General features: G+C 43.5%; 4 protein-coding genes and 1 pseudogene across 4 annotated transcripts; 2 read left to right on the plus strand and 3 right to left on the minus strand.

Annotated features, from left to right (window-relative positions):
• Positions 1-4,163: 4,163 nt before the first annotated feature.
• On the minus strand, positions 4,164-6,303 carry LOC124348382. Its single transcript, XM_046798582.1, has 3 exons — positions 6,231-6,303; positions 5,548-6,067; positions 4,164-5,461 (listed from the first exon to the last, which is right to left on the minus strand). Exons 2-3 carry the CDS (start codon positions 6,052-6,054, stop codon positions 4,283-4,285), a joined length of 1,686 nt encoding a protein of 561 aa, XP_046654538.1. The 5' UTR covers positions 6,055-6,067; positions 6,231-6,303; the 3' UTR covers positions 4,164-4,282.
• Positions 6,304-8,379: 2,076 nt separating this feature from the next.
• LOC124348550 lies at positions 8,380-10,291 on the minus strand. Its single transcript, XM_046798778.1, has 2 exons — positions 9,746-10,291; positions 8,380-9,656 (listed from the first exon to the last, which is right to left on the minus strand). Exons 1-2 carry the CDS (start codon positions 10,241-10,243, stop codon positions 8,403-8,405), a joined length of 1,752 nt encoding a protein of 583 aa, XP_046654734.1. The 5' UTR covers positions 10,244-10,291; the 3' UTR covers positions 8,380-8,402.
• Positions 10,292-11,704: 1,413 nt separating this feature from the next.
• LOC124348450 lies at positions 11,705-14,063 on the minus strand (annotated as a pseudogene).
• A 6,008-nt stretch (positions 14,064-20,071) lies between these two features.
• LOC124348742 lies at positions 20,072-24,289 on the plus strand. The gene has a single exon (XM_046799013.1). It carries the CDS (start codon positions 20,072-20,074, stop codon positions 24,287-24,289), a length of 4,218 nt encoding a protein of 1,405 aa, XP_046654969.1.
• Positions 24,290-24,409: 120 nt separating this feature from the next.
• Positions 24,410-25,741, plus strand: LOC124348743. The gene has a single exon (XM_046799014.1). The coding sequence runs from the start codon at positions 24,410-24,412 to the stop codon at positions 25,739-25,741; it is 1,332 nt and encodes a 443-aa protein (XP_046654970.1).

The following is a 25,741-nucleotide window of genomic DNA, read 5'->3' on the forward strand; positions in this document are numbered from 1 at the left end:
ATCAACGCCATCTGGACGCCGTCGTCTGCGAATCGATGATGAAATTAATAATTTAACCACAATTCAGGGCTTTGGAGTTTTGATGCCTCCGTTTAAAGTTATTTATGCAACGTCCATTGTTTATGTTGTGGCGTTTTTCCTTTTCACCTGGCGCTTCTACAGACGCAAAACGCTAAACAGTCGGGATCATTAAAGTCTAACTGAATAGAGTCGACTCGACATAAAAGAAAGCACATCTCTCCGCCAGCTGAAACTGATTGTATCAGTTGGTTTTTATATCGGTCGTTTTTCTTTGGTTTGTGTCCTTGTTTACTCTGAGCAGATAGTTCAAATGTTTTTAATTAGCCCAACTATTTTACTAAATCATTTTTATTTTTACCCCAGGTTTAGTTCAGTGGTGTTTTGCCTGGATACGTGAATGGAGATGTCAACGGCCGATGGACAGAACAACCGCCTTCCCTAATCATTTTGGAGTGGACAACTCCTGACAACTCGTCGCGTTCGATACAGAGGCAGCAGCACATTATTATGCTGGTGAGTGGGATCTACTTTTTGATTTTCTCCTTCCTGTGTTGGAATGTTTTTTATTTTCCTCATCCGGAAGACTCACCGGAAGTACTCGCGTTGCCAGTCATTTCAATTGAGGTTCAGATTGTTTTTACCAGGCGCCAGTTGAATTTGCGAATGTCAACTTGTCGATCCTTTCGATTTTTTTAATGTTGATGGAACTTTAAACCTTAATTTGCTTGAATAGAGAACCGCAAAAAATTTCAACAGAATAAAGTAAAGTGGCAAAAAAATCGAAAGGGACAACTGAAAGAATTGTCATTCAAATTCGGTTAAAGTAGGGGGAAAACATAGAAATAAAGACAAATTAAAGAAAAGTTTCTCTTAATCGGCACAAATTGCCAGTAACAGATCCGGTTCAATGGTCATGATCGACTATTGCCAGAACAGTTTGGGCTTTTTGTGCTCATCTTTTTTAATTCGTCGCTTTTATTTTTCTCGACGTCTGTCAAAAAAAGTTAACCAGCAACGATTCATCATCGATACACAAGATTTCAGACCGATGATGATCCACTGAAATTTAAAATTATTAAAAACAATTTCTTTTTACATTAATAAAAGGGGACGAGTGGGTGTATGGGTTAAGGCGTCATTTAGGAATAAGTGCAGTGGTGCACCTGGAAACCAGGGACCAGGGTTCGAACCCCGTGGTGAGTATTGTTGGTTGGTCATACATCCGCTCTGGCGCCACTTTGGCGTCACATAGACCCCGTGACTTGTTGCTGGAGAGGGAACTCGGAAGGGTTGGCTGGGGGACGTTTTCGTTGATATTGGGATCGGTCTAATATTCCTCAGTCGGCGCAAAAGGCGAATGAAAAGTGGGATAATAGCAAGAGGTAGAGGTAAGGTAGAGCAAAGTGCCCTTATTTGCGCAGTCATTGGGTTGAATGCCTTGTTTCCGTCGTGTTGAATTGGGAATGGGTTTCATACAAGTGTTCATACTATTATATAATAACATTGAAACTTTTTTCTGTCCTTTTTTTGTGAACTGTGTTAATAATAATTATGACGACGTTTAATTGAATAAGAATCGATAAATATTCAGTTCAAGTAATTTGTTTTTCCCGTTCTCGCTGAACTCGCTGGTTATTTGATTTTTACCCAATTGATTAGAATCAGACGCTTTGCTGGGCAAATTTCGACTTGTTCATTCCTCGTCATGTTCGGCATCAAACTGACTCGTAGATGGGACACTTTGATTGGTATTATTAGGACTAAAATATTTCCTCCATATCCAGACCCTCTATAATGTACAATATCGGCTTCTGCTGCTGGCGATACTTTGTTGGATAGTAGGGATTGAATGCTGATGGCACCGGAATGAATTCAGGATTGGTAATTTGGCTATTCAACGTCTTGCCGTGATAGGAAGGAGGGAGGAGCATATCCACAGATTCAGTCAATATTTACAAATGTAAAAAGGCAAGTGATTTTGTTATGTGCAATCGATGATCGTCAGCAACCACGAGGGAAGCGAAGAGGAAGGAAGAAACTCGAGGCCTGGCATAGCAACTCAACAGACTCACGACCGCAAATAAAAAGACCATTTTCAAACCCTTTTGATCGCCCATCCTTGTCTGAAATCAGATTCGGTTAAGACTCATTATTGAATAGAAATTGTGTTCATCCATCGTATTTCTGTTGAGATGATGCAGTAATGAAAACAAATATTTAGTTAATTTTGACTCAAATTCAGCTTCTAAATTGTGCAATTTCAAATGAAATTCCTTATTTCTTTTTACTAGCTAGATAGATTGTTGCAGAGGAGCTGATTGCGTTGTTTCAACTTGAACGACACTGGTGATTCACTTGAGAGCTGGGCTTCCGTTTTTATTGCGGGAGCCAAGACGAGCTCAAGATGCACTGCGGGACCGACCGCCCCCTTATTATTCAAAACTCCATCAACTGATTTGAATTGAGCCAACTCCCTTATAAGTAAACGAAAAAGGTAAGACATTTAATTTGTTTCCATAGCAATGTTTAAAACCTGCTCTCAGGTCAGCAACATTGATTGATTATAGGTTAAGAAGACCAGCCGACCATACCAAAGTCATCCATCTAAAGACACCAGCTGCAGCCGTTGCTTCTTATCATCTCCTGCCTACTTGAACTTCAAACTGCCCCGTCTACGTCGCCTGATTTACCGACCTCGACTTGCTGCTCCTTGCCAAACATTGCAATTTTAACGCCGTAATCTTTTTATTTAATCAGTTATTGCACAGATATTTATCTTCTTTGTTGAATCTAGTTACAAATTTGGATGGGGAAGTAGCCGGATGTGGGACGAGTTTGCCATGGGCTGGATTTAAAAAAAATCAACGCCTTTTACATGTCGTCGCGGAATAAGAGCTCCTTGAACAGAACGACGCACCCGAAAACGGAACTCCATGGCGGATTGAACACGGCCGACGAGATTTTAGCACTAATCGGTAATCGCTCTTGACACGACAAGTAAGTTGCGTATTTTTCTTTTTCTTTGTTTATTCTTTGACTCACCAGTATCGTAACTTGTTCAGTTCTATTTCCGAAAAGTTTCTTTTGTGAGTTTTCTTTCAAGTGGCTTCGAGTTTTTAAATTCATCGTTGAGTAGATGTGACAGTTGGTTTATTGGAAAGGGCCTAGGTAGCTAACGTCTGTTGTCGACCATCAAGCGCTTCATAATGTCAGATTTGCAAGACGTAATTTTCTAGTCATTTACCTTTGTTACCGGTGCATGCAGCAGTAGTAGGGAATGGCTTTCGTCAGCCATTTGTGTTACCGGAGAGGTTAACAAAAAATCCATGATGGCCGCACTACTTTCTCACCCCACCCTTCTCATTTGACTGGTGCGAGTCTTTGTCTTGTTTCATTCGCAGTGCGGATAGGGTTAAGACTCGGGAATGCGTTTTTCTTTTGCATTTTGATTCGATTTATTAGGCCGCCGAGTTTGAAGCAAATGCCCTTTTTTCAAATGATTTATCCTGGCCTGCTTAATTGTTCGTGTCTGTGACTTGGTGATTTCGCTTGAAATTTAGTTGTAGCTGATGGACGAGGGACGATTTCTATTTGCTGATTCCAGATTTATTACGGTCGTGTGGCGTTTTGATTCAAGGTGAATTTTTGTTACATTTCACAAACGTTTGTTTTTTTCTCATTCAATCGATTGCCGAGCTTCGAAAATGTTTACTCGTCATGTAGTCCCTCTTTTCAGCTAAAACCACCAACAGTTTGAACGAAGTTTTGACGCACGTTTTTTACAGGAAAATGAATAGGTTAAATGAGGAAGTAAAAATGGATTGAAAGATTAGATAATGACCCTTGATTAATGTTGACTATTCATTTTGGTGGTGGTGAAGTGGGTTGAGCTATAGTATCAGTTTAACGAACACAGATCTTTGTTTCGTTGGAAACCAACAAGAAACCAGAAATGCTCCATTTGATTCCCCAAATTTATTAAAGCATGCTGGCATCAATTATGGTCGTCTCTCCTCTTCCTGTGGGACCCAGTTACAAATTATTTTGCTTATCCCACTCGTTGATTGATCGAGATTATACCGAAAGTGATAGTAGTTAAAATTTCTATGGCGAATTAGAAAAAAGAGTGATTACATATTTTATTAAGTAATTTAGAGGTTTAACATGTACACAATATTACCACATGCCTTTCATACTATTATAATTACAAGTTGCGTGTAGAGTATGCTTAATTTTCACCTTCCGACACATCTTGAAAGAATTAGACTTGTATTTGCATCTTCAGAAATCTGTCTCCATCTTCCATTATGTCGTTGGTCAACTTAGCCAGCAATAACAGTTCCTCCAAACTCTTGATTCTTTCTGCCAATCCTTTTTGACATTCTCTCTTCTCGTTTTCGATCATCATCCGGATGTACTCTGGAGTCGTGAGCGGATTGCCGTGCAGCGCATTCTTTTTGAGTCTGTTGTTCAATTCCTTGATCAAGTCTATGCTTTTGACAATGTCCGTTTTCAGAATGTTAAGATCGTTTCTCAGTGCTGTCACCAGCCCTTCGGCGTCCATCTTCTTTCCTTTGGCCTTTTCATACCTTTCCCGCATCTCCTCCAGCGTGTGCGTCTCCTCCACGTCTTTGCAGATCCAGCGGAACTGTCCTTTTTCGTGCTCTGTGCTTAAACAGTTGCACATTTTACACACCGGATAATTTGCTTCATTGACCGCATGTTGAACACCAAGCGCAATCCAACCAAAGATTGGAATGAAAGCAAATCCCTTTGTAATTTCGCAGAATGCTTCACAATGAGCGATCTCAGTACTGGCGTTGCAGTGGCCCTGGCAAGTCCTTTGGCAATTTTTGCAGCTCAGCGCGTTCAAATTAATAGGGTATTTGATGTTCTTGGCGACTTTCACTCTGATCTCAAAATTCTGATTGGCGTCCACTTCCATTTTGTGCAACTCGATGAAGGATTCTTTCGTTCTCAACTCCTCCATTTTAGTCAAATGCTTCGGGATGACGTCCTGCATCCACTTGAGTTTCATTTCCAATTTTTTTCTGTACTCCAAGACTTCTTTCGTCATTTGCAACGATGTAGTTGGCATATGTAACAGCTCGTCGAAGAAGGTCTTGAAATTCTTCATTCCGTTCTTCCACAAGCTGGGTGACATGTCGTCCTCTTCATCTTGGTTATCCACGTAAAGGACGCCGTTGTTGAATTTCTGGTGGCATGGCAGCCCCTTTGAGTCGATACGGCAAGGAAGCCCGGTCTCTTTGATGGCATCCAAGACTAGCGGTCGCTTTCCGTCGGCGAATGTGGTGAGGAATCGGATATTTTCTTTCACATCTTTGCCGAAGATATTTAAAACCGAATTGAAAATGTATTTTTGTGTAACTGTCAGACGGACGAGTGCGGATTGAACGACGAAGCCAATGGAGTCCAATTCCTTGATTTTATAAATTTTAAAATAGCGTCATTAATTTCATCATTTTCCCGCCCCGCTCAAGCACATAGAATGAGTTTAATGCATACCGCAATGCCATTTTTATCTTTGAAGAGTTTTTCGATGGCCGTAGTAATTTCCTTGTCTCGCGCAATTCCGCCAGTGTCGCCAAATCCCGGCGTGTCGACGATCGTCAGCGAAAAGGGAATGCGGAATCCTATTCGGTAATGGAGGTCGTAGACAGTGACTTCTTGGGTTTGACTGTGAGCTTGTGACCCTCCTCTGAGATTTTCGTCGACGAGAATAAAGCGGAATAGATCGTCCCATTGGACACCAAGGACATAATTGACCATGGCGTTGATCCACGTCGTCTTTCCCGACCCCGTGGCTCCCACCACCAAAATAGTTTTGCTCGTATTACATTCAAATGGATTCTTTCTGCCAAACGAGTATCGCTTGACAATGGCGGATGCCTCTGAAAAGTTGGAGTTGTCTTTTAAAGGTAATTTGCACAACTTCATCTGATTCTCGTGTCTGACATCGGTGCATTGCTGTACGATGGTAGTAGCAAGTCTCTTAGTTTTTAGGTTCAACATTTTTATCTGCCAACTAAAAACAAGAAAGATAAAATTAGGAAGCGAATCTTTAAATACTTATCTATAAAAACATAAACTTCAATTCTTCTCAGATTGTATCAGTACAATGATTGACGTAAGATTCTTGGCCAATTTAGGTGCGTGAAATGCGAATGTAAAACTAAAGTACGGCTTACAAAGCGGAGTTGGTGGTAGTGTACCAGCAAGGGGCGATGGCTAAAGTTTAACTGATTGTGTCGAAGGCAGATTTGAGACTGAAAGTTAGTCCATTCAATCCCATTGCTTTTGTACCAGTTTTTCGTCGAAACAGGTTTTAATCACGACCCCCTTTATCAGCTGTGCCCACTTTCCCAGCCGGTTGCCAAGTAAAAATAGTGAACTTCTCATCATGTTCAAGATCACGGCAAAGAATCAAGCTGCTGTAATTGCATTCAAGTTTATCTTCCATTGCTCTTTGCACATGTTAAGATTTTCTTACCAAATTCAAAAAGTGCTTCAATGTTGTCATGCTCGATAGCTTTCGAACGAATCAGAATGACTAACGGAACCTATCCAAAGATTCACAGGACAAATTAAAACTTGTTTGGCGTAACCAAGTCACATTATTGCCCCTGTCGGACTCGAAACCTATTATAATTTAGGATGTTGAAAAATGTGATTGTATAATCAAATATCGCGAAAATGAAATAGTCTTTCTATTTGAGCGAGCAAAGGAGTAACAATTTCATGACTGCCAATTTGACTTTTCAAGCTTTTTTCATTATCATTAAGAAAAAAATAAAATTCTGATGAAGTTGTAAGAAGTGGCTTTATCATTGACGTCAGTTCTCCTTGTAATGGTTCAGTGGCTGTTCCGCTTTTGTGGTGGGAAAAGGGACTGTAAGGGGTTTTCCATTTTTAGATACATGACGCATTCGCCTTAAGGAAAACAACTTTCACCAAGAACCAGTTTGGCGGGGAATCCTATTCCCCCCTACCGCCACTTTCCTTATAAGCGTCAAATGTCACCCATTTCAAGGAAGCTCCGAAATGAGCGAAATCTTCCGAACATGGCAATACAACAGTGCGCTTTCAAGTTTTGGACGTCAATGGATATGCAGATTTTATTTTTATTGTGTCAATGCTGAAGCTGCGTCATCATTGCGACGTCATTGTTAGTTGTGATGGACTCGTATTGGCTATCGCCGTCCGAGAAATCTGCACTGCTGCAAAAGGATGGGGAGGCGCGTAAGGAATAATTTCATATTCTTCATTAGCAAGGCGAATACCACCGAGTTTTCAGATATTTTAATAGATTTCGCAATCGCAGTTCCAGGAGGGCAGCTGCGCACGTTCTTTTGCAGCGTCGATTCCTTTTTGGAAAAAAAGTTTCATATTTGGTGGTTAGAGCGCCACATAAATTTCATTTGACTGAAAATAACACAAAAGAGCAGCTTGACCACCCATCGCAAGTCCGGTTTGATAACCTGTACTCGGCAGCAGTTTCATGATTAGTGTATTTATTTATTTTATTATTAATGTGACTATTGCACAAGTAATTGTAGGCCTACATTTCTTTGTGGCTCCTTCCCAGTTGCCCACATTTTTTTTAGTCATTTTGACGGTTCACTGTGACTGTATACGCCAATCATCTCTTTTCCTTACGTTTGGATTAATTTTCAGATTTTCCCTTTGCTAATTACTACAATATTATTATCTAGGGCTATACAACATCATTTGACTGGTTCTTCTAATAATACGGATGTCGGGCTGCTGTTCTCTTTGCCCATCCTTGAATCCCCAGTGTACACTCATGTGAGTGTATATCGACGAGGATGTGCTTTTTCTCCCGATTTCTCCATCTTGGGACCACCGATCGCCCAACTCCGGCCCAACTGTAGATCTCTGCGGACGGAACACCTAGAGATGTCCGGCAGCAATTCTTATAGGGTTAGCGTGTAATTTAAATTAGGTAGGGTGAAATTTAAATTATTATTATTTTTTTTTCAATTGCCCTGTGTCATGCGTTCGTGAGATGCGGACAGGGTCTTAGATTTATTATTTACGGCGATGTTGAATTTAAATAGGTTTTCCCTCCTTGCCCGTATCTTTTGATCTAGAACAAATCAAAATGTATCTTTTGGCGTCCCGAGTTAGGTGCGAATTAAGACAGAATACTTTGATGGAAGCTCATCTTTTAGGTCTTTTTCGTTTGAATTTGCGTTGGCATTATATACTGGTTGTAATAGACTGGGAATTTTTGGTGCATGTCGCCTCTTTATTATTAAAGACAATTAACAATTGATAATACAATTCCAATATGGCAATATGCGATTCGTGGATTTCACAACTTTTGATGCGCAGCATCATTAGCACGCCGTGCTGGATGAAGTGAACTGCTTGGTGAATTTGTTATCATCATCGATGTCGTTGCTGTTGCCTTTAGCCGATTCCAGCAGTTCCTTCAAGTTATTGATTCTTTCCTCGCATCCAGGATTTCGGACTCTCTCTTCAGTGTCCATCATGATTTGGATGTATTCATATGTCGAGAGATGATTGCCGTGTAGCGCAATAGTCTTCAACTTGTTTTGCAAATCAGTGATGACATTCATGTTCTTGATGGTTTCGTCTTTCAGCTGATCAACTTCCGCTTGCAGGACCCTCTCCATGGCTTCTGCGTCCATCATCTTCTTCGTTGCGCCTTGGTAGTTGTTGCGAACGCCGTAGAAGGTCCGCGTCTCATCCTCCACCATCAAGACCCATTTAAAGTTTTCGTTTTTGTGGTGGCCATTGGAACATGCGCCAGGGCAGATCTTGCATTTGGGCGACATGAGGTTGGTTACTATATTTTTGGCAGCTTTCACCACCGTGTCCATGACGGCGCTCAAGACGGAATCCTCGCTGGGATTACTCAATAAAGACGTCACTGTTTTCTTTGGTGAGATGATCTCCTCCAACTGCCAAAATACCGGGCAGAATCCCGTCCACGAACTGGGGTGGCAAGGGTAGTGGCACGTTACTTGGCAATTTGTGCAGTTCAGGGCTGACGAACCGTCCATGTTCTTCTTCACCTTTTTGGCGACTGGCACTTTCATCTCGAAATTCTGGTTCGCGTTGACTTTGTCTTTATTCAGAGCGACGAGCTGTTTGGTCGTGCGCAATTCTTCCATCTTGATGAGTTGATTATTGATGCCGCCGAGCATAAAATCCCGATAGATTTCCAGTTGCTTTCGGTGTTCGATCACTTCGTTGGTCATTTGCAGCGATTTGGTTGGCATTTCGTTCATTTCTGCAAAGAACATGTTGAAATTATTCATTCCGCTCATCCATTCGATACGTGACATGTCGTCGTTTTCGTCATCCATTGGCTGGATGTAGATGGCGCCGTTGTTGAATTTTTGGTGGCATGGCAATCCCTTGGAATCCATCCGGCACGGAAGTCCGGCCTCTTTGATGGCCTCCAAGGCTGGCGGTCGCTGTCCGTCGGCAAAAGTGACGAGGAATCGGATATTTTCTTTCACGTCTTTGCCAAAAATGGAGAAGATTGAGCTGAAAATACATTTTTGCGAAATTGTTAGACGGACGAGTGCGGATTGAACGACGAATCCAACGGCGTCCAATTCCTGCCATAAAAATCGACAAGCAGATTTTTTAAATACAATTTGAAGAAACTGATTTTACGTGTCAAAAGAAATAATCGTGTTGCATATACCTGAATGCCATTTTCATGGTTGAAAAACTCTTGTATGGCCGAAGAGATGTCCTCGTCACGTTCCATCCCGCCAGTGTCGCCAAATCCCGGCGTGTCAATAACAGTCAGTGAGAAAGGAATGCGGAATCCCTCGCGGTAGTGCAGGTCGTAGGCGGTGACTCCTTGCGTTTGGCTATTGGCTTGCGATGCTCCTCTGAGATGTTCTTTGATCAGCATGAAACGGAATGAATCGTCCCATTCGACTCCCAGGACGTAATTGACCAGGGCGTTGATCCACATCGTCTTTCCCGATCCCGTCGCGCCCATCAGCAGAATTGTTTTACATGTTCCACCCGTTAGAATAATGTCGCTGGGTTCGCCGAAAGAGAATCTCTTGATGATGGAAGATGACCCAACATAAGCTGGGACTTGTTTCACTTTTAACTTGTACACAGTCATACCCTCGACGACCATAGACTCGGTGCATTGGTTTTTCAATTTAATCGGCAGTCTTTTCATATCTTCGCAAGTGAGTGAATTGCGCTGGCTACCGGAGTCTGCCCAGTTTTCCACTGGTTTTTGTGGCAGTTGAATGGGTTGTGGTGTGGTGATGCTTGAAACTGTGGCAGCCACTTGAACCAGCACATCAGTAGTCAACAGACCCAGTTCGGCTTTTAACCGCCGGATAGTGCTGGGAGAAATAGCGTTTGCCAGGACATCTCCGTAGAGTAAATCATCTTTGACGTCTTCCGAGTCAAGTAAATTGTTGGCCACTAGCAAATAACTGTAGGCTCCGATTCGATTGTTCTTGACGATGTCGACCAATTCGGGTGAGAGTAGACGAACGGCTTTTTGATTGAGAAATGGAATGATGTCATTCAACGAACTTGAACTTTTTTCTTTGACGATGTCAAAGTAGCTTCTGATGATTTCGCTGGTGTCGACACTTGCGTCTTGAAAGAGTTTTTCCAGATGCTCGACGTGATGCTCTTTCCAGCCATTCATTTTCTACCTGCACGCGTGCGCGGTGAAAGTATTTCGGCAGTGAAATTGCAGTAGTCCAGTTGGCAGTGTACGGTAGGAGACGATGGCGACTCGCGACTGTGGCCTAAATCGACTTGCGACTAACTTTTATAGACCGACGAAACGCTAAAAGAGTTTTACATATATATATACTAGATTTGACTGAAACAGGTTTCATCATCGGGATCGCGGGATCCCGAAGCCGGTGAACGAGTTATTTAACTGGGGGGGGAGGGGTAGGCGGCAGCTTTTGCCAGTGACGTTAGTTTGCCAAGCTTTTAAAATTCAGTGTTCCAAATTGATATTACTGACCATATATATACAACGTTTGTGATTTCCATTGACGCGAGGATGAAAAAAGGGAATATTTACAACTATACTTGGCAATACCTATCGTCCGTCCCAAAGAAAACAACATTCACCAAGAACCCGGATCCTCGGGGAATCCCATTCCCCTCCCCCCTTCCACCTCCCATTCTCATTTTAGAGTTAAAAAATCAGTTGAAGTACCCCGGTATTTCTAGTTAGTTGATCCCGATTTGATCTCGTAAAAGTTGTCACATTTTTGCATTGCAGCACAATCAAGCGAAATAGGAGATGTTGGCTCAATCTCGTCGCATCGTCTGCAATCAGAAATCAAGTTCTCTCTTATCTCTTATCAATGAAATGCATTCAATAACTTGAAATTGAAATTCCTGCTAAGAGTTAAGTGGTTGAAAAATTCCAAAATTCCAAAAAAGACTAATGAACTGATTTTCACATGCCGGGCTAAAGATTGGGTATCTTTACTTTGCTAATAACTTATTTAATTGTTTATGATAAACTTGATGAGTATGGACATGGACAACATGGAGAGAAGAGTCAGTGAACCTCGAATGGTGTCAAATAACTGTAAAATGGTGTTTATTTTCCAATTGCAGCGTTCGCAAGCAGAGCGATTTCACATTGTATTCAGAAAAATAGGGTTCCAACATATAATAATTGAAGATAAGACATGTTTGTTTATTCAGCAAGAATCAGACTCTCAACTTATCCTTAAGAAATTCGGTTGCATTTTCCACTATGTCTTTGGTCATCTTGGCCAGCGGTAACAGTTCCTCCAAGCTCTTGATTCTAATTGCGAAACCGTCTTTACGTTCGTTCTTCTCATTATCGATCATCATCCTGATGTACTCGGGAGTCGTGAGGGGATTGCCGCGCAGCGCGTTCCTTTTCAGACAATTGTTAATTTCTTTGATTATGTCAATGCTTTCAACGATGTTCTTTTTCTGGATCTCGACATCGTTTTTTAGGGCTGTCACCAGCCCTTCGGCGTCCATCTTCTTTCCTTTGGCCTTTTCGTATTTTTTCCGCATCTCCTCCAGCGTCTGAGTCTCCTCCACGTCTTTGCAGATCCAGCGGAATTGTCCTTTTTCGTGCTTTGAGCTCACGCACTTGCAGATTTTGCATAACGGATCGGTGGTCGCATTTACCAGATGTTGAGCAGCAAGCGCGAACCAACCCCAAAACGGAAAGGCAGCGCACTGTTCCGTAATTGCACAGAAGGCTTCACAATGAGCGATTTCAGTACTGGCGTTGCAGTGGTCCTGGCAAGTCCTCTCGCAACTTTTGCAGCTCAGCGCGTACAAATTGATTGGGTCTTTGACGTTCTTGGCGACTTTCACTTTAATCTCAAAGTTTTGATTGGCGTCGATTGCCACGTTTTGCATCCTGACGATTTCTTCTTTCTTCTGCAACTCCTCCATTTGTGTCAAATGTTGCGGGATGACGCCCTGCATCCACTTGAGTTTCATTTCCAATTAGTGTCTATTTGCCAAGACTTCTTTGGTCATTTGCAGCGATGTAATCGACATTTCTGACAAGCCGACGAAAAACGACTTGAAATTCGTCAATCCGTCTTCCCATTCGATGGGTGACATCCTGTCCTCTTCATCTTGGTTATCCACATAAATGGCGCCGTTGTTGAATTTCTGGTGGCATGGCAGCCCCTTCGTGTCGATCCGACAAGGAAGCTCGGCTTCTTTGATGGCCTCCAAGACTGGCGGTTTTCTTCCATCGCAAAAGGTGACGAGGAATCGGATATTTTCTTTGACGTCCTTGCCGAAAATTCCCAAAACCGAATTGAAAATGTATTTTTGAGAAACGGTTAAACGGACGAGTGCGGATTGGACCACGAATCCAACCGCGTTCAATTCCTTGAATGATAAATATTTTCAATTATTTTCAATTTAATTATCTCTTTCCCCAATGATATTTAATAGATTGAATAGATTAAGGTTCATAAAAATGTATACCACAATGCCGTTTTCGTCTCTGAAGAGTTTTTCGATGGCCGTAGTAATTTCCTTGTCTCGCGCAATTCCGCCGGTGTCTCCGAATCCCGGCGTGTCGACGATCGTCAGCGAAAATGGAATGCGGAATCCATCTTGGTAATGGAGGTCGTAGGCTGTAACTTCTTGAGTCTGGCTGTTGGCTTGTGAGCCTCCTCTGAGATTTTCTTCGACGAGAATAAAGCGGAAAGGATTGTCCCATTGGACTCCCAGGACATAATTGACCATGGCGTTGATCCACGTCGTTTTTCCCGACCCCGTGGCTCCCATCACCAAAATCGTTTTGCTCGTATTACATTTCAATTGGTTGGGTTTGCCAAAAGAGTATCGCTTGACTATGTTGGATGCCTCTGAAAAGTTGGAGGTATTTTCCAATGGTAATGTGCACAACTTCATCTGATTCTCGTGTCTGAAATCGGTGCATTGCTGTGCGATGGAAATGGCCAGTCCATTATTTGTTTTTTGGTCAGCCATTTTTATCAAACTAAAATAAATAAATAAAAGCAGGGAAGCGATAATAAATTAGGAATGATGTTCGTTCGTTGATTTTTGGACTAAGTGAATTAGTATTTTCTGATTGCCCTTCTACGTCCCCTCAAAGAAGTGATCACTATCCATTTTGCATATAGTGATCTGAAAGAATGCTTGACGATATACCCACACGGTAAATGCAGTCACACAATTACACTTTACAATTCACATTACAATTTTTTTTTTACTTTGAAGTAAAAAAAATTTTAAATCAAGAACCAAATTCCCATAATCCCATCACTAATTAAATAAGAGTTCTAAACATCAGCTCTTCCCCCTCCTGTAAAAAAAGCCTTGAAATATGTGTTATGACGACGACTAAATAAACTTGAACGATTGACGTGCTTGAAAATGCAAAGGACCCCCAAAAATATGTGTTGAACTTACAAAGCGAAGTTGGTTTAGTCTAGTACGCGTGCAACAGGTGACTGTGAGGCAAACTCTGTCCAAGAACTGGCTTGCTAGATTCAACAGTTTCATATCCTTTATATAGGAGTTTGGTTTTCTCAACAGGTTTCATCTGCGACCCTGGAGCTGCTGAGCCGACAGTGCCAGCTGAGCGCAACTTTCTCAGATTGCCTTGTCACAAAGTGTTAATTCTGCTCCTTTTTTGTTTGTGTTGGCAAAATCGATTCATCTTTACGGTTTGATGATGCTTTCTAAACATAAGAGAAAGGAGAGGGGGGAAAAAGTGACGTCTTTTAAGTTTAAAAGATCTAACAAAAACAATTTCACGCTATAGCCAAATGACTAAAAAATCCCCGCAGTTCGTCTATCTTTGGCAAGCAATTAACTACTTGTCGGAGATGCACAGTGATGCATTAGAAAGTTGCTTTTTGTATCTGTGAAGAAAATACGTGATCGATCATACTGGTCTAAAATACCAAGGAATTCCGTATAAAAGTTTCAAAAAATATTTGTGTTGTTTGTGCGAAAGCGGCGTCAATGCAAATCTGAACAAGATGGAGTCGTCCCATAATGACTATAATATAGGAAAGTATATCCATGATGGCTGCTGCTGAAAAGCTTGACTTGTTCTGTACATGTAGCCCAGTGATTGACCCTTCTGACTCAGACTGCATGGGTGACAGATTTGGATTATCCCAAATATTTGGTGAGTTATGCTTTTTAGCGAGTTTATACGGCGGTTAATTGTCGTATTATAGTAGTTACTCTGCGGCTGGAATGCACTGTGAATATTTTACTTTGTTCTGTGTTGCCATTCCTGGATGTAAGTTGTACCGCCGGATGTGGATTTATTGTTAACTTGGCCAAGTTTGGCGTTTTCGACCAGACGTAAAATAAATTTACAAAAAGTTTCACCAAGAACCGGAATCCCGGGGAATCCTATCCCCCCCCCCACCATGACTTTCCCAATAAGATTGAAAACGTCTGCTCTCTACCTCCAAATTAAGCTCAATTCGCCGTGCATGGCAGTAAATGGCACACTTCCAAGGTTTTGTCGTCACTGGACGTAGACATTTTGTTTCTTAATTTATAGACATTTTAATCATTTAATGAGGTGAAGTAGGACTCGCTGTCACTCGGAATGACGTCACCCATGGTTAGCTTAGTTGAGTTATTGGAAAACCAATTTCATGCCGATCGCGACTTCCTTCTTTCATTGAGATAGAACGGTTAGAACCTATCGAAATTCATTGTATTGTGGAGAAATTTGACTGTAATGTCACACAGCGGCGGTAGAGTACTTATTCAACATAGGCTACTTAATAAAAGGCCAGTTACACTTATTTTTCTATAGCACTTAAATTTTGTTCCTACTTATCTGTAATTTACAGATCAGTATTCTGTGCAGATAAGTAGGTTAACATACCTACCTATTTCTGAAATATAAGATAAGGCTGCTATGGGTAGGGGAGAGTGGGGTGATCTGGCGTTCGGGTCGGATGGCTCAATTGATTTCTTGATGGGTTAGAATTGCAATAAGATATTGAAAAAATCAGGAGATGTAGATGTTAGTAATGCGCATCTTAAAACCAAATTTCATGGCAGTACGACGAACGGTTGAGAAATGAAATAAATTTTTCGTCTTAAAATTGGGTCGTCCTACCTTGACTTTTGAATCAAATATCGGCTTTCCCGATTACTTTAAAATTATAAAAAAATATGGAAAATATTCTACGTTATCTCCTCTTTAGTCCTGTCTAGTTTGTTTTATATTTACAATAGTTTAAATAAGATATATTCAATAATATACCAAGACCCCTTTGTTGGGGGCGCATCGGCCACACAGCGTCGGGGCTTTTTGGCTTACATAAAATTGCATATGATAGCATTAAAATTATTTTTGGTCAACTTTTTTCGTGTTTTTAGTCAACTACCATACTTATTTAAGCTTTCTTATTGATATTCCGTTGGTGGGTTGCATTATTGGGTTATTTTTTAAAATTTTTAATTTCTAATGTCAGTCAACGTTTTTTCCGTAAGAATTACAGGGGCCGAGACACCCCGGCGGTGTGAGCAAGTGATCCCGTATCAGAGGCGGGTTTGCTTTTTTTTTTTTTTTTTTTAGATCGGTAATAACCTAGTCTTAATTTATTTAGATCGGATTGAAAAAATCACCATTTAAAGCAGGAAGGATTCTCTTTCTTTTAAGGTTTAGTGGATCTAAATACGTTGGAAAATAAGGGAATGGGAGCTAAGAGAAAAAATGTGAGCCAGTCGCCCCACTCTCCCCTATTAAACACGGGACTCCCGGGTCACATTCGGATACTCATCCACTGCGCCATTCTAGATATATTTTAATGTCTTCACAATCCTATGGTATTAGACAATGGGCGTTGGGACTTAGACATTTTTCTGAATGTCAGAACATCACTTCCAATTCGCTTCCTACCACCCATCACAAACACCACACAAATGAATTAAAAAACATGATGTGAGCCATTTGGCGACCCTCTCGATACATATATATTCTTAGCTAACTATATATCGACGGAGAAACCAAATGTATATGCCATTCCACGCACTGTGCTATGCATGTTAGCGTATGTTTAGACATTTACGTATACATATAGCATACGCAAGAACATGAAAAAAGTAGGTAAAAGTACTTAATGAAAAGTTTCTTTTCATAATAAGTATCTTAATTAAAATAAAGTATGTTGACTAAATAGAGTACTGTAACAGAACGCTCGTTCGACTCCCGTTTTTCTGTTACTTTCCCTTTCTACAAGACAATCTCTAACGTCGACTACTAGATGACGCTTCCGCTATACTCTATCTCATACCAGAGGAGGCTGCTACCATTTGAATCTTCCGCCAACTCGCCCCATCTCTTCCGCCAACTTGCCCCATCCATTTCCATTGTTACTTTCCCTTTCTACAAGACAATCTCTAACGTCGACTACTAGATGTCGCTTCCGCTTTACTCCATCTCATACCAGAGGAGGCTGCTACCATTTGAATCTGCCGCCAACTCGCCCATCTCTGCCACCAACTTGCCCCATCTGCCGCCAACTCGCCCCGTCTCTGCCGCCAACTCGCCCCATCCCTTTCCCTTTTTACTATCCCCTTTCCCTTTTTGCTATATTAACTTTAGGCGTACTTTTATCTTTTATGACACTATCTAAATATATTTTCCTTTTTCCTTCAACGCTTTTCAATAACAAATTCCCTTTTCGTCCAACTCCGCTCTGCCCATGTCTTAACGTGTCTGCTCACGTTTCCCTATACTATCCTCTCTAGGCCTAAACATGTCTGCTCCCTATACTTCCTCTCTAGGTCTATGCTAACCGTGCAGCCAGAATTAGTATAAAAACTGTATGTAAATATTATTCTGGACTACATTCTCCCACGGCATTCACACTACCATTGTGTGACGGACAGCCCGATTCTCCCCAGATGGGGCTTCCGCAAAATGATCCCCGCCATCGTCCCTTATCTTGCCCCCTAATACCTCCCTTATACCTGAGGCCCGTATTCCACAATCCTTTTCTTGTTTCATCATTTGTTTTCTCGCGAAACAGTTAATTGTATCTCGCCTTGCTGGCAACTTGGCGAAAGTCACTCTCTGTCTTGTCGACAATAAAAACCTTTGAAGCGATTTAGTGGCGAATCTATTTTTCATTTAAAATCTAAAACTCTAGCGTTTCGCATTTAGTGCCGCCGCACATTTGGTGCATCGACCTTGCATTCGAACTTGAAATCTAAATCGTGAAAATCTGATGCACACCTGGTGCATTTGAAAGAAAATCGGAGCTTCTCGTGGCGTCCCTCGTGCGGTTTCCCGAATTTGCCCCCCAGTCCGCAAACTGTTATCCGAGTAAACCCGTGGCATCTTATCGTTCTTTTGCGTTTCTGGTAAGCAAATAGCATTCCCGATTATTCTTTTTTGTATCGACACCTTTTTAAGGTGCTCCCGACTGGCATAGTATTTGTAACACGACGGCGTTGACGCTTCCCGTAACGCGTTCGGTAGTCATTCGTCAAGTATTACACCTGTTTAATTATTCCCTGTTGTAAAATTGCGATAGGCGTAGTTAAACTATTTGATTATCTAGACAGTCCAAATAAATAAGGGAGAAATATTTGTCAGAAAAATTTGTAAAAAAGAAAAAAACCATTCGCGCTTGTTCATTGATAGGCCCTGTAATTATCCCGTGTGCATACTTGTCCCTGAGTAGCTAACAGTAGGGGAGACTGGAGTAAAACGGGACGGTTTTCGTTTGCCCCCTATATCTCCCCAACTAATTCTTTAATTTCGTTAAAGTTTTTTTTTTATGTATTCTTTATTGTAATGTACCCCCCATATTTTTTTATAATTTTATAATAAACCATTTCCCCATAAAAGACCTTTAAAGTTTACTCAGATTTATGGGAGGAGCCTATTTTTTGGGGTAAGTGAGGACACTGGGGTGGGTGGTAAGGGACGTCCTCCGTTTTCGCCTTATAATTCATTAATAAAATTGAAAAAAATTGAAAAAGTGTTCCACTGCATAGACTCTTTGAGTTTATAAATGTTTCAATTAAATTATTGTGTTAATGAACCTTTTTTCTTATATATACAAAAACCCTTATGGAGCTGTAGGACATCCTGCGTTGCTAGGTCAGGAAATCGAGCCTCTTAAAAATGCTGTACGCTGATTGGTCCGTAACTGTCCCATTTTAGGCAAAAACGGCTGTCCCAAACAACCCGATAATGACTCTTTTTTTAAAAAGTTCATACCGTCTAAACAAATTGGTCTAAAATTCTAATTTGTGTTTTAAACGACCAAGAAATGAATCAGCTTCATTTCAATATTAAATTTACATGCCATTACCGTTTATTTGTTTCTATAAACATAAAATGGCGGAGACAAAAATTTATAAATAAAAACCGTTTTTTTAGTTTTGTCAATAACTCATGCAGTTATTGACAAAAATCAACAAAATTTCATGCCAAGTAGATTATACAGATTTACATAACATACTAAAATTTGTTAAAGTTTTATTAACATCTACTATTTTTCCCCCCACTGTCCCTTTTGACCCGGTGTCCCATTTTACTCCAGTCTCCCCTAGACATTTTTTTGCCTCGTGTAAAAAACGAGACAGGCCGCTCGTGTCCAGCACGAAATTTTTCCCCACACCCCGCGCGTGTCTCTTTGTAGTCGCGTATCGAAGCGCGCGTGTCTAGCAATTTTGTTCTCCCTCCCGTCTTTTTCTTTTTCATTCATCGCTGTGCATTACACATTCTCGTCCTTTTTTCTTTAATCGAGCGGCCACAGGGCCTATTGTACAAAACTACCGCGCAATCGTAACAGTCCAATCAGTAGGGCCGTCCAAGCCGCCGGGCACGAAGCAAGAAGGAACGAAAAGCGAGAAGCCTAGATTGCAGAGCGTAGAGAAGTGGAAGCTCGTTTTTTGGCGGAAAACCAACAAGAAGCCAGAGACGCAGCCGAAAGAAAGAAAGCAGCGATTGAAGAAGCGGAAAGAATTTGGCGTCAACTGATAGCCGATAAAAAGAAGAAGACCCCAGTTCAGCCCAGCAGTAGTCAACAGCTGGCCATATCTCCAAACTCTCTCCAGCAGGAAGACGAATTTATTCTTCAAATCAGCGAAGAGGTCCCCGAGCAATAAATTTCGCGTCTCTATATCTGCCAAGTCGGTGTAGTCCTAGGGTGCTTGGTCCTAGGCCGCAAGGTCCGTTGGTCCAGTGCTTGGTTGGGCTCGCTACTAGGTAGTCGGCATAAATAGTCCTAGGGTGCTTGGTCCTAAGTCGCAAGGCTCATTGGTCCAGCGCTTGGTTGGTCTTTTATCGCCCAGCATTCATCATTATTCCGAAGATTTTTTTCATCTCATCATGGCGGAAGCACCAAGCAGGCCGCCAAGTCGTAACGCGGATAATCAGACCGAGAATCACGAAGATTTCCCGCCATTGTTTTAAGCTAGAACGAGGAAGCAACTTAGGTCGAATGAAAAAAGAAGGCTGACGAATCTTTCAAAAAGGATTGAAAAACACATGGCAGAACGCGGTAGCAGAACCGAATTACAGTACCGCCAGTCGAACGACCTAGATCATGTACCATCCGAGGACTGGATCATCCAGCTAGAAAACGTCACCGCAATCTGGTATGGACGTATCGACGAATACATCCGCACGGTCAATCGACCCCCTTCAGCCGTGCCCAGCAATCCATCCGTCCGAAGCAGGCAAAGCATCCGGAGCAATACGACGTGGCTCGACCCAAACCATCCTGGAGCTTTTCAGCAACGAGAAAATGAAAATCCCTTCGACGACCGAGCCTCAGCTTCAATCAGCGAAATACACGATTTGCCGTCGGACATTGAATACGAAGATGATTTAAGACAGCGGCTGGATGACGAAAGATTGGCGAGAGAAGATTTAGAAAGAAGATTGCAACAGCTACAGACAGATATGGCAGCGAAAGAAAAAGTCGGTCCTGAAAACGAAGACAATGCCGCCACCGCAGCATTGACAGAAGAATTACAAAACCTCCGGCTACAGATGAATCAATGGAAGCAGATCCAGGATGCAGAAATGGCAAACCGCATCAAGCTGGAAAAGTCCTTACGGGGCGACATCGAAAAACAAAAAAGAGAATTGGAAGAAAAAAAACTCGCCCGTCAGACTGAAAAGTATCGGTACGAACGGGAAAAAGAAAGCGACTGGGACAAATTTAGGTCCGCCGTCGACGAGCGTTTTGCGCAACATAATGAGGCGACATCCACCAACAAAGCAGCGCACAACACGGAATCACATGGACAGCACCAAGGAGCAAGACCCAAGAAACCACCAGCCTCCGCGGGCAACCGAGGTTCCGGTCCGCCACCTTACACGGAAGATGACGTTTCAATCTACGCGGAATCAGTACAGTCGTCTCATCAAGACAAAGATAGCGATGGAAATAATTGGTCGTTCAATCTGAATGGCAAAGAAGATCGACAACCAACAGGAATTCATGGCTCGGCGCATTCCGTCTTTCGTCTCCCAAAGATGGACCTCAAGCCGTTTGACGGCGATCCGAAGAATTGGCAAGACTTTATCGCCATTTTTCGTGATTTGGTTCACAATAATTCCAGTCTGACAACGACTCAAAAAATGGCCATTCTCAAGCGCTGTCTGACCAGCGAAATACGCGACGGACTTGGTGATTCACTGAGCAGTCCGGCTTTGTACCAAGAGGCATTACAAGAGCTGGAATCAACATACGGACATCCCCAGATCGTGTCGAGGACGTACATTCAGTCCCTAATTCAGCTCCAGCGAGTAAGCGCGAATGATTACAAGGCGTTATTGAAATTTTCGCAAGCTGTAAACGGGGCAGTAGCCTCGCTGAGAAGCGGCGGCTACCAACACGAATTAAAATCATCCGGCCTTTTGGACATCATCGTAACCAAGCTCCCTTCCGAGGTACAAAGCAGGTGGGGGAGACAAATCGTGAAGAATAACCCTGTCAGTCAAACACTCCAAGACTTTGCTACCTGGTTCAGCAAGTTCGTCAAAGGCGAAATGATGGCAAAGCACAGTCAGATTTCTCTGACACCAATCACGCCAGCAAAACCGAAAAGCGGATCAAAACCGGGCCGGCAGCCCGACAACAAATCCGGTTTTTCACCGACTATAAACGCAGTCACGCATCCAGCGACCTCCGGCGGATCATCATCGTCAAAATCGAAGACGGTGCAGCAAGCGGAGGCGCCTCCAAAGAAGCTTATTTGCCTCCTATGCAAAGGCGACCACCGCCTGGGACAGTGCAAGACTTTCGTAGAAATGTCGCTCGAAGAAAGAATAAAAATCATCAAAGAAAATGGATGCTGTCTCCGATGCTTAAGCAAAGGACACATGAGCAAGGACTGCACAAGCCGGAAGAAATGCATCATCAACAATTGCGGTCAACCGCATCACTCATTGTTACACGACGCTCCGCGCTTGGCCCCAACCGAACCAAAATCAATCCTAAAACCAGAGAAGACAGTCACGCTACCCTTAAATGTAGCGACAGTCTCCGTCGACGACGACGAATCATGCACGGTAATGCAAATAGTACCGGTCACCCTCGAAGCGGACGGAAAAACATTAGAAACGTTTGGATTCCTCGATCCGGGAAGCCAAACGACTTTGATTTTAGATCGCGCTTCAGAACAGCTCGACCTCGACGGCGATGAAGAAATGATAAAGCTAGGAACGTTTCATGGAGACGACCCGACCATCAAAATGAAGAAAGTTAAGTTCAACATCCAACCAAGAGACGGAAGCCGATCGTTTCCTGTAAAAAAGGCGTTTTCTGTTCCCAAGCTTAACATCAACGCCCAGCAGATTGAATGGCCAGTCACAAAGCGTGAATGGGGCTATCTTCAAGACGTGGACCTGCAGTATATCGACACCAACAACGTGACCATCCTAATAGGCAGAGACGTTATGCGCGTCCATGATGTACTGGAGCATCGCAGTCCACCCGACGGAACCGAAGCGCCAGACGGAATCTTAACTCATTTTGGATGGAGCATCGCAGGTCCCGTTCCAGAGTCACTTCTGAAGCGACAAACTTATCGGCCCATGTCAGTTATGCACATTTCACGTCAACAATCCGACGAGTCCTTAAATGAAGCTGTCCAGCGGTTCTGGAGAACGGAATCGTACGGCGTCGGACTTTCTTCTCATCAAAACCTACCACCCGATGATCAAAAAGCGCTTCGCATCCTCCAAGATACCATCCGGTACACTGGCGAGCGCTACGAAGTCGGATTAATGTTAAAGAATCCGGAATTAAATCTTCCGAACAACGCCGAAGTCGCCTTCCGTCATTTCGCGTCATTGGAGCGCCGCTTTAAAAAGGATCCGGCGTTTGCTAAGAGTTATGCGGCCGTCGTCAACGAGTACATCGCGGCCGGCCATGCAAAATTAGTCGTCCCCAACTCTCCTTTCACTCGCGGACATGTATGGTATCTGCCGCACCATGGAGTCACAGCGGCAAGCAAGCCCGGAAAAGTTCGGGTAGTTTTCAATCCGTCGGCGCGCTTCCGCGGCACATCATTAAATGAAGAGCTGTACAAGGGTCCGGATTTACTAACTTCTCTCATCGGAGTATTATTGCGCTTTCGGCTGCACCCATGCGCAATTTCTGGCGACATTCAGAAAATGTACCATCAGGTACAAGTGCCAGAACATCAACAATCATTATTGCGATTTATCTGGAGAGAACCAGGCAGCACGGAAGACCCACAAACATTTCAGATGACCGTTCACGTCTTCGGAGCTGTCTCCTCACCGACAAGCTGCATTTATGCTCTGCGACGGACCGCCGAAGACTTTGGACCCCAATACCCAGGAGCCGCTGAGAAAGTATTGAAGAACATCTACGTAGATAATTATCTGGATTCAGCCAACACTGAAGCCGAAGCCATCGCCCAGCGCCAGGAAGTAACCGATCTTCTCAAGCACGGAGGATTCAATATGGTGCAATGGATGTCATCGTCCCGTCCCGTGTTGGCCTCTGTCAATCAGGCTGATCGAGCAAGAGCGCTGGATATCACCACCGATCCTTTGCCCGTCGAGCGCACCCTCGGAATTCTTTGGGATTGCCAGGACGACGCGTTTACGTTTAATTCCAACACTCGACTCGATGTCAAAACGAAGAGGCAAGTCCTGCAAGAGATCGCCTCGATCTTCGATCCATTGGGATTTCTTGTCCCAATCGTGATGGTAGCAAAAATCTTGATGCAAGATATCTGGCGATCCGGAGTCGAATGGGACGATCAGCTCCCACAGGCCCTTCTCGATGTTTGGAAGCGGTGGGTCGCTGACCTTCCCGCCATCTCAACCCTGAAGATTCCCCGATGCTTTCGTCGATCGACCCTGCCGTCGGAATATCAACTGCACGTCTTCACGGATGCCTCGGAATTAGGATTTGCCGCTTGCGTATTTCTTCGCGCGTCTTACAGCGAATCCCATGTTGGCCTCACTCTGATTATGGCAAAATCAAGAGTCGCTCCTCTCCGCCAACTGTCAATTCCGCGGCTGGAACTTCAAGGCGCAGTTCTCGGCGCCCAATTATGTGCCACCGTCATCAAGGATCTTGGCCCGGTCGCATCCGCCGTTTATTATTGGTGCGATTCACAGACAGTGCTACAATGGATACACTCGAAAACGTGTAAATACCACGCCTTTGTCGCCCATCGAGTGACAGACATTCTGGATAAAAGTGAAGCGACTTAATGGCGTCACATCCCCGGTGAGCTTAATCCCGCCGACGACGGATCCCGAGGTGTGTCCGATGCCTTCTTCACCACCCAACATCGCTGGTTTCGCGGCCCTGATTTTTTATTGATGCCTGAAATGGCCTGGTCGCCACCGATGAACATTGCCGAGCCGGCAAATGACGACCCGGAAGTCTCACCCGCCAAATGGATTGGTTCTATTCGAGTTCCGACGCCTCATCCCATTTTCGAGTTGATTCAACGTTCTTCCGACTTCATCAAAATCAAAAGGATCGTCGCCTGGCAGCTGCGCTTCCTTCGGAATCATTCTCTTTCGCTGAAAAAGTGTGTCATCCCGTTATCTCGATGGCTCACAGCTCCGGAATTGCGTGATGCCCAAACATTATTGATTCGGGTCGATCAGGAACATCATTTTGCCGTAGAGATTCGTTTTTTACGCAAAGGAAAACCCGTGCCAGTCACATCCAAGCTGGCCACGTTGACCCCCTTTATAGATGCGTCCGGAATTATCCGGGTAGGTGGCCGGATTCAACATGCTTGTCTCCCTGAAGACACAAAACATCCCATCGTCTTGCCTTCCGACAGCCAGCTGGCGACGATGATTATTCTCGACCTCCACCATCGACTGACTCACGCAAAAACGGAGCGTTTGTTACATAACCTTCGGGCGACGTATCGTGTGTTGCAGCCGCGGGCCACCATCAAAAGAGTGATTCGTCCCTGTTTCGAATGCAAGCGACGCGACAGCCAGACGGTGTGTCCACTCATGGGTCCCTTGCTGGCCAGCAGAATTAAAACACACCAGTGGCCGTCTTCTCACGTCGGAATCGACTACTTCGGTCCGTTGTACGTCTCCATGCTCCCACGGACTCTGAAGCGGTACGGAGTCATGTTTACTTGCCTGGATTGTCGAGCCGTCCACCTTGAACTGGCTGATTCCATGGACCTCGATTCGTTCATGATGGCGTTTTCCCGTTTTACAGACCGCCGTGGAGTTCCTCTTGTCTGTTATAGTGATAACGGAACCAATCTAGTGGCTGGCGAACAAGAGATCCGGGATGCGATCGCTCAATGGAATCCGGAAGCGTTGGCCAAAAATATGGCTGATCGAAACATCGAATGGCGCTTTAGCCCTCCCGCTTCGCCTCATTTTGGCGGATCATGGGAACGGATGATCAAGTCCGCCAAGCTCGCCATGCGAATTGTTTTAAAGGAGCGAGTCGTCACTCAAGAGGTGCTGTCTACCGTCATGACCGGTATCGAAGCTTTGCTGAACGCCCGTCCATTGACCCCGGTGAGCAGTGATCCAACCGAAATCGACGCTCTTACCCCTAATCATTTTCTTCATGGACGGCCAAACATTCAACTGCACTCCGACTTCGACGCTCAACCGCAGTTGCTCAGCAAGCGGCGGTGGATGGACGCGCAGGAGATCGTCAACCACGTCTGA

The sequence above is a fragment of the Daphnia pulicaria genome, chromosome 7 (assembly GCF_021234035.1).
Source record: "Daphnia pulicaria isolate SC F1-1A chromosome 7, SC_F0-13Bv2, whole genome shotgun sequence".
NCBI lineage: Eukaryota > Metazoa > Arthropoda > Branchiopoda > Diplostraca > Daphniidae > Daphnia > Daphnia pulicaria.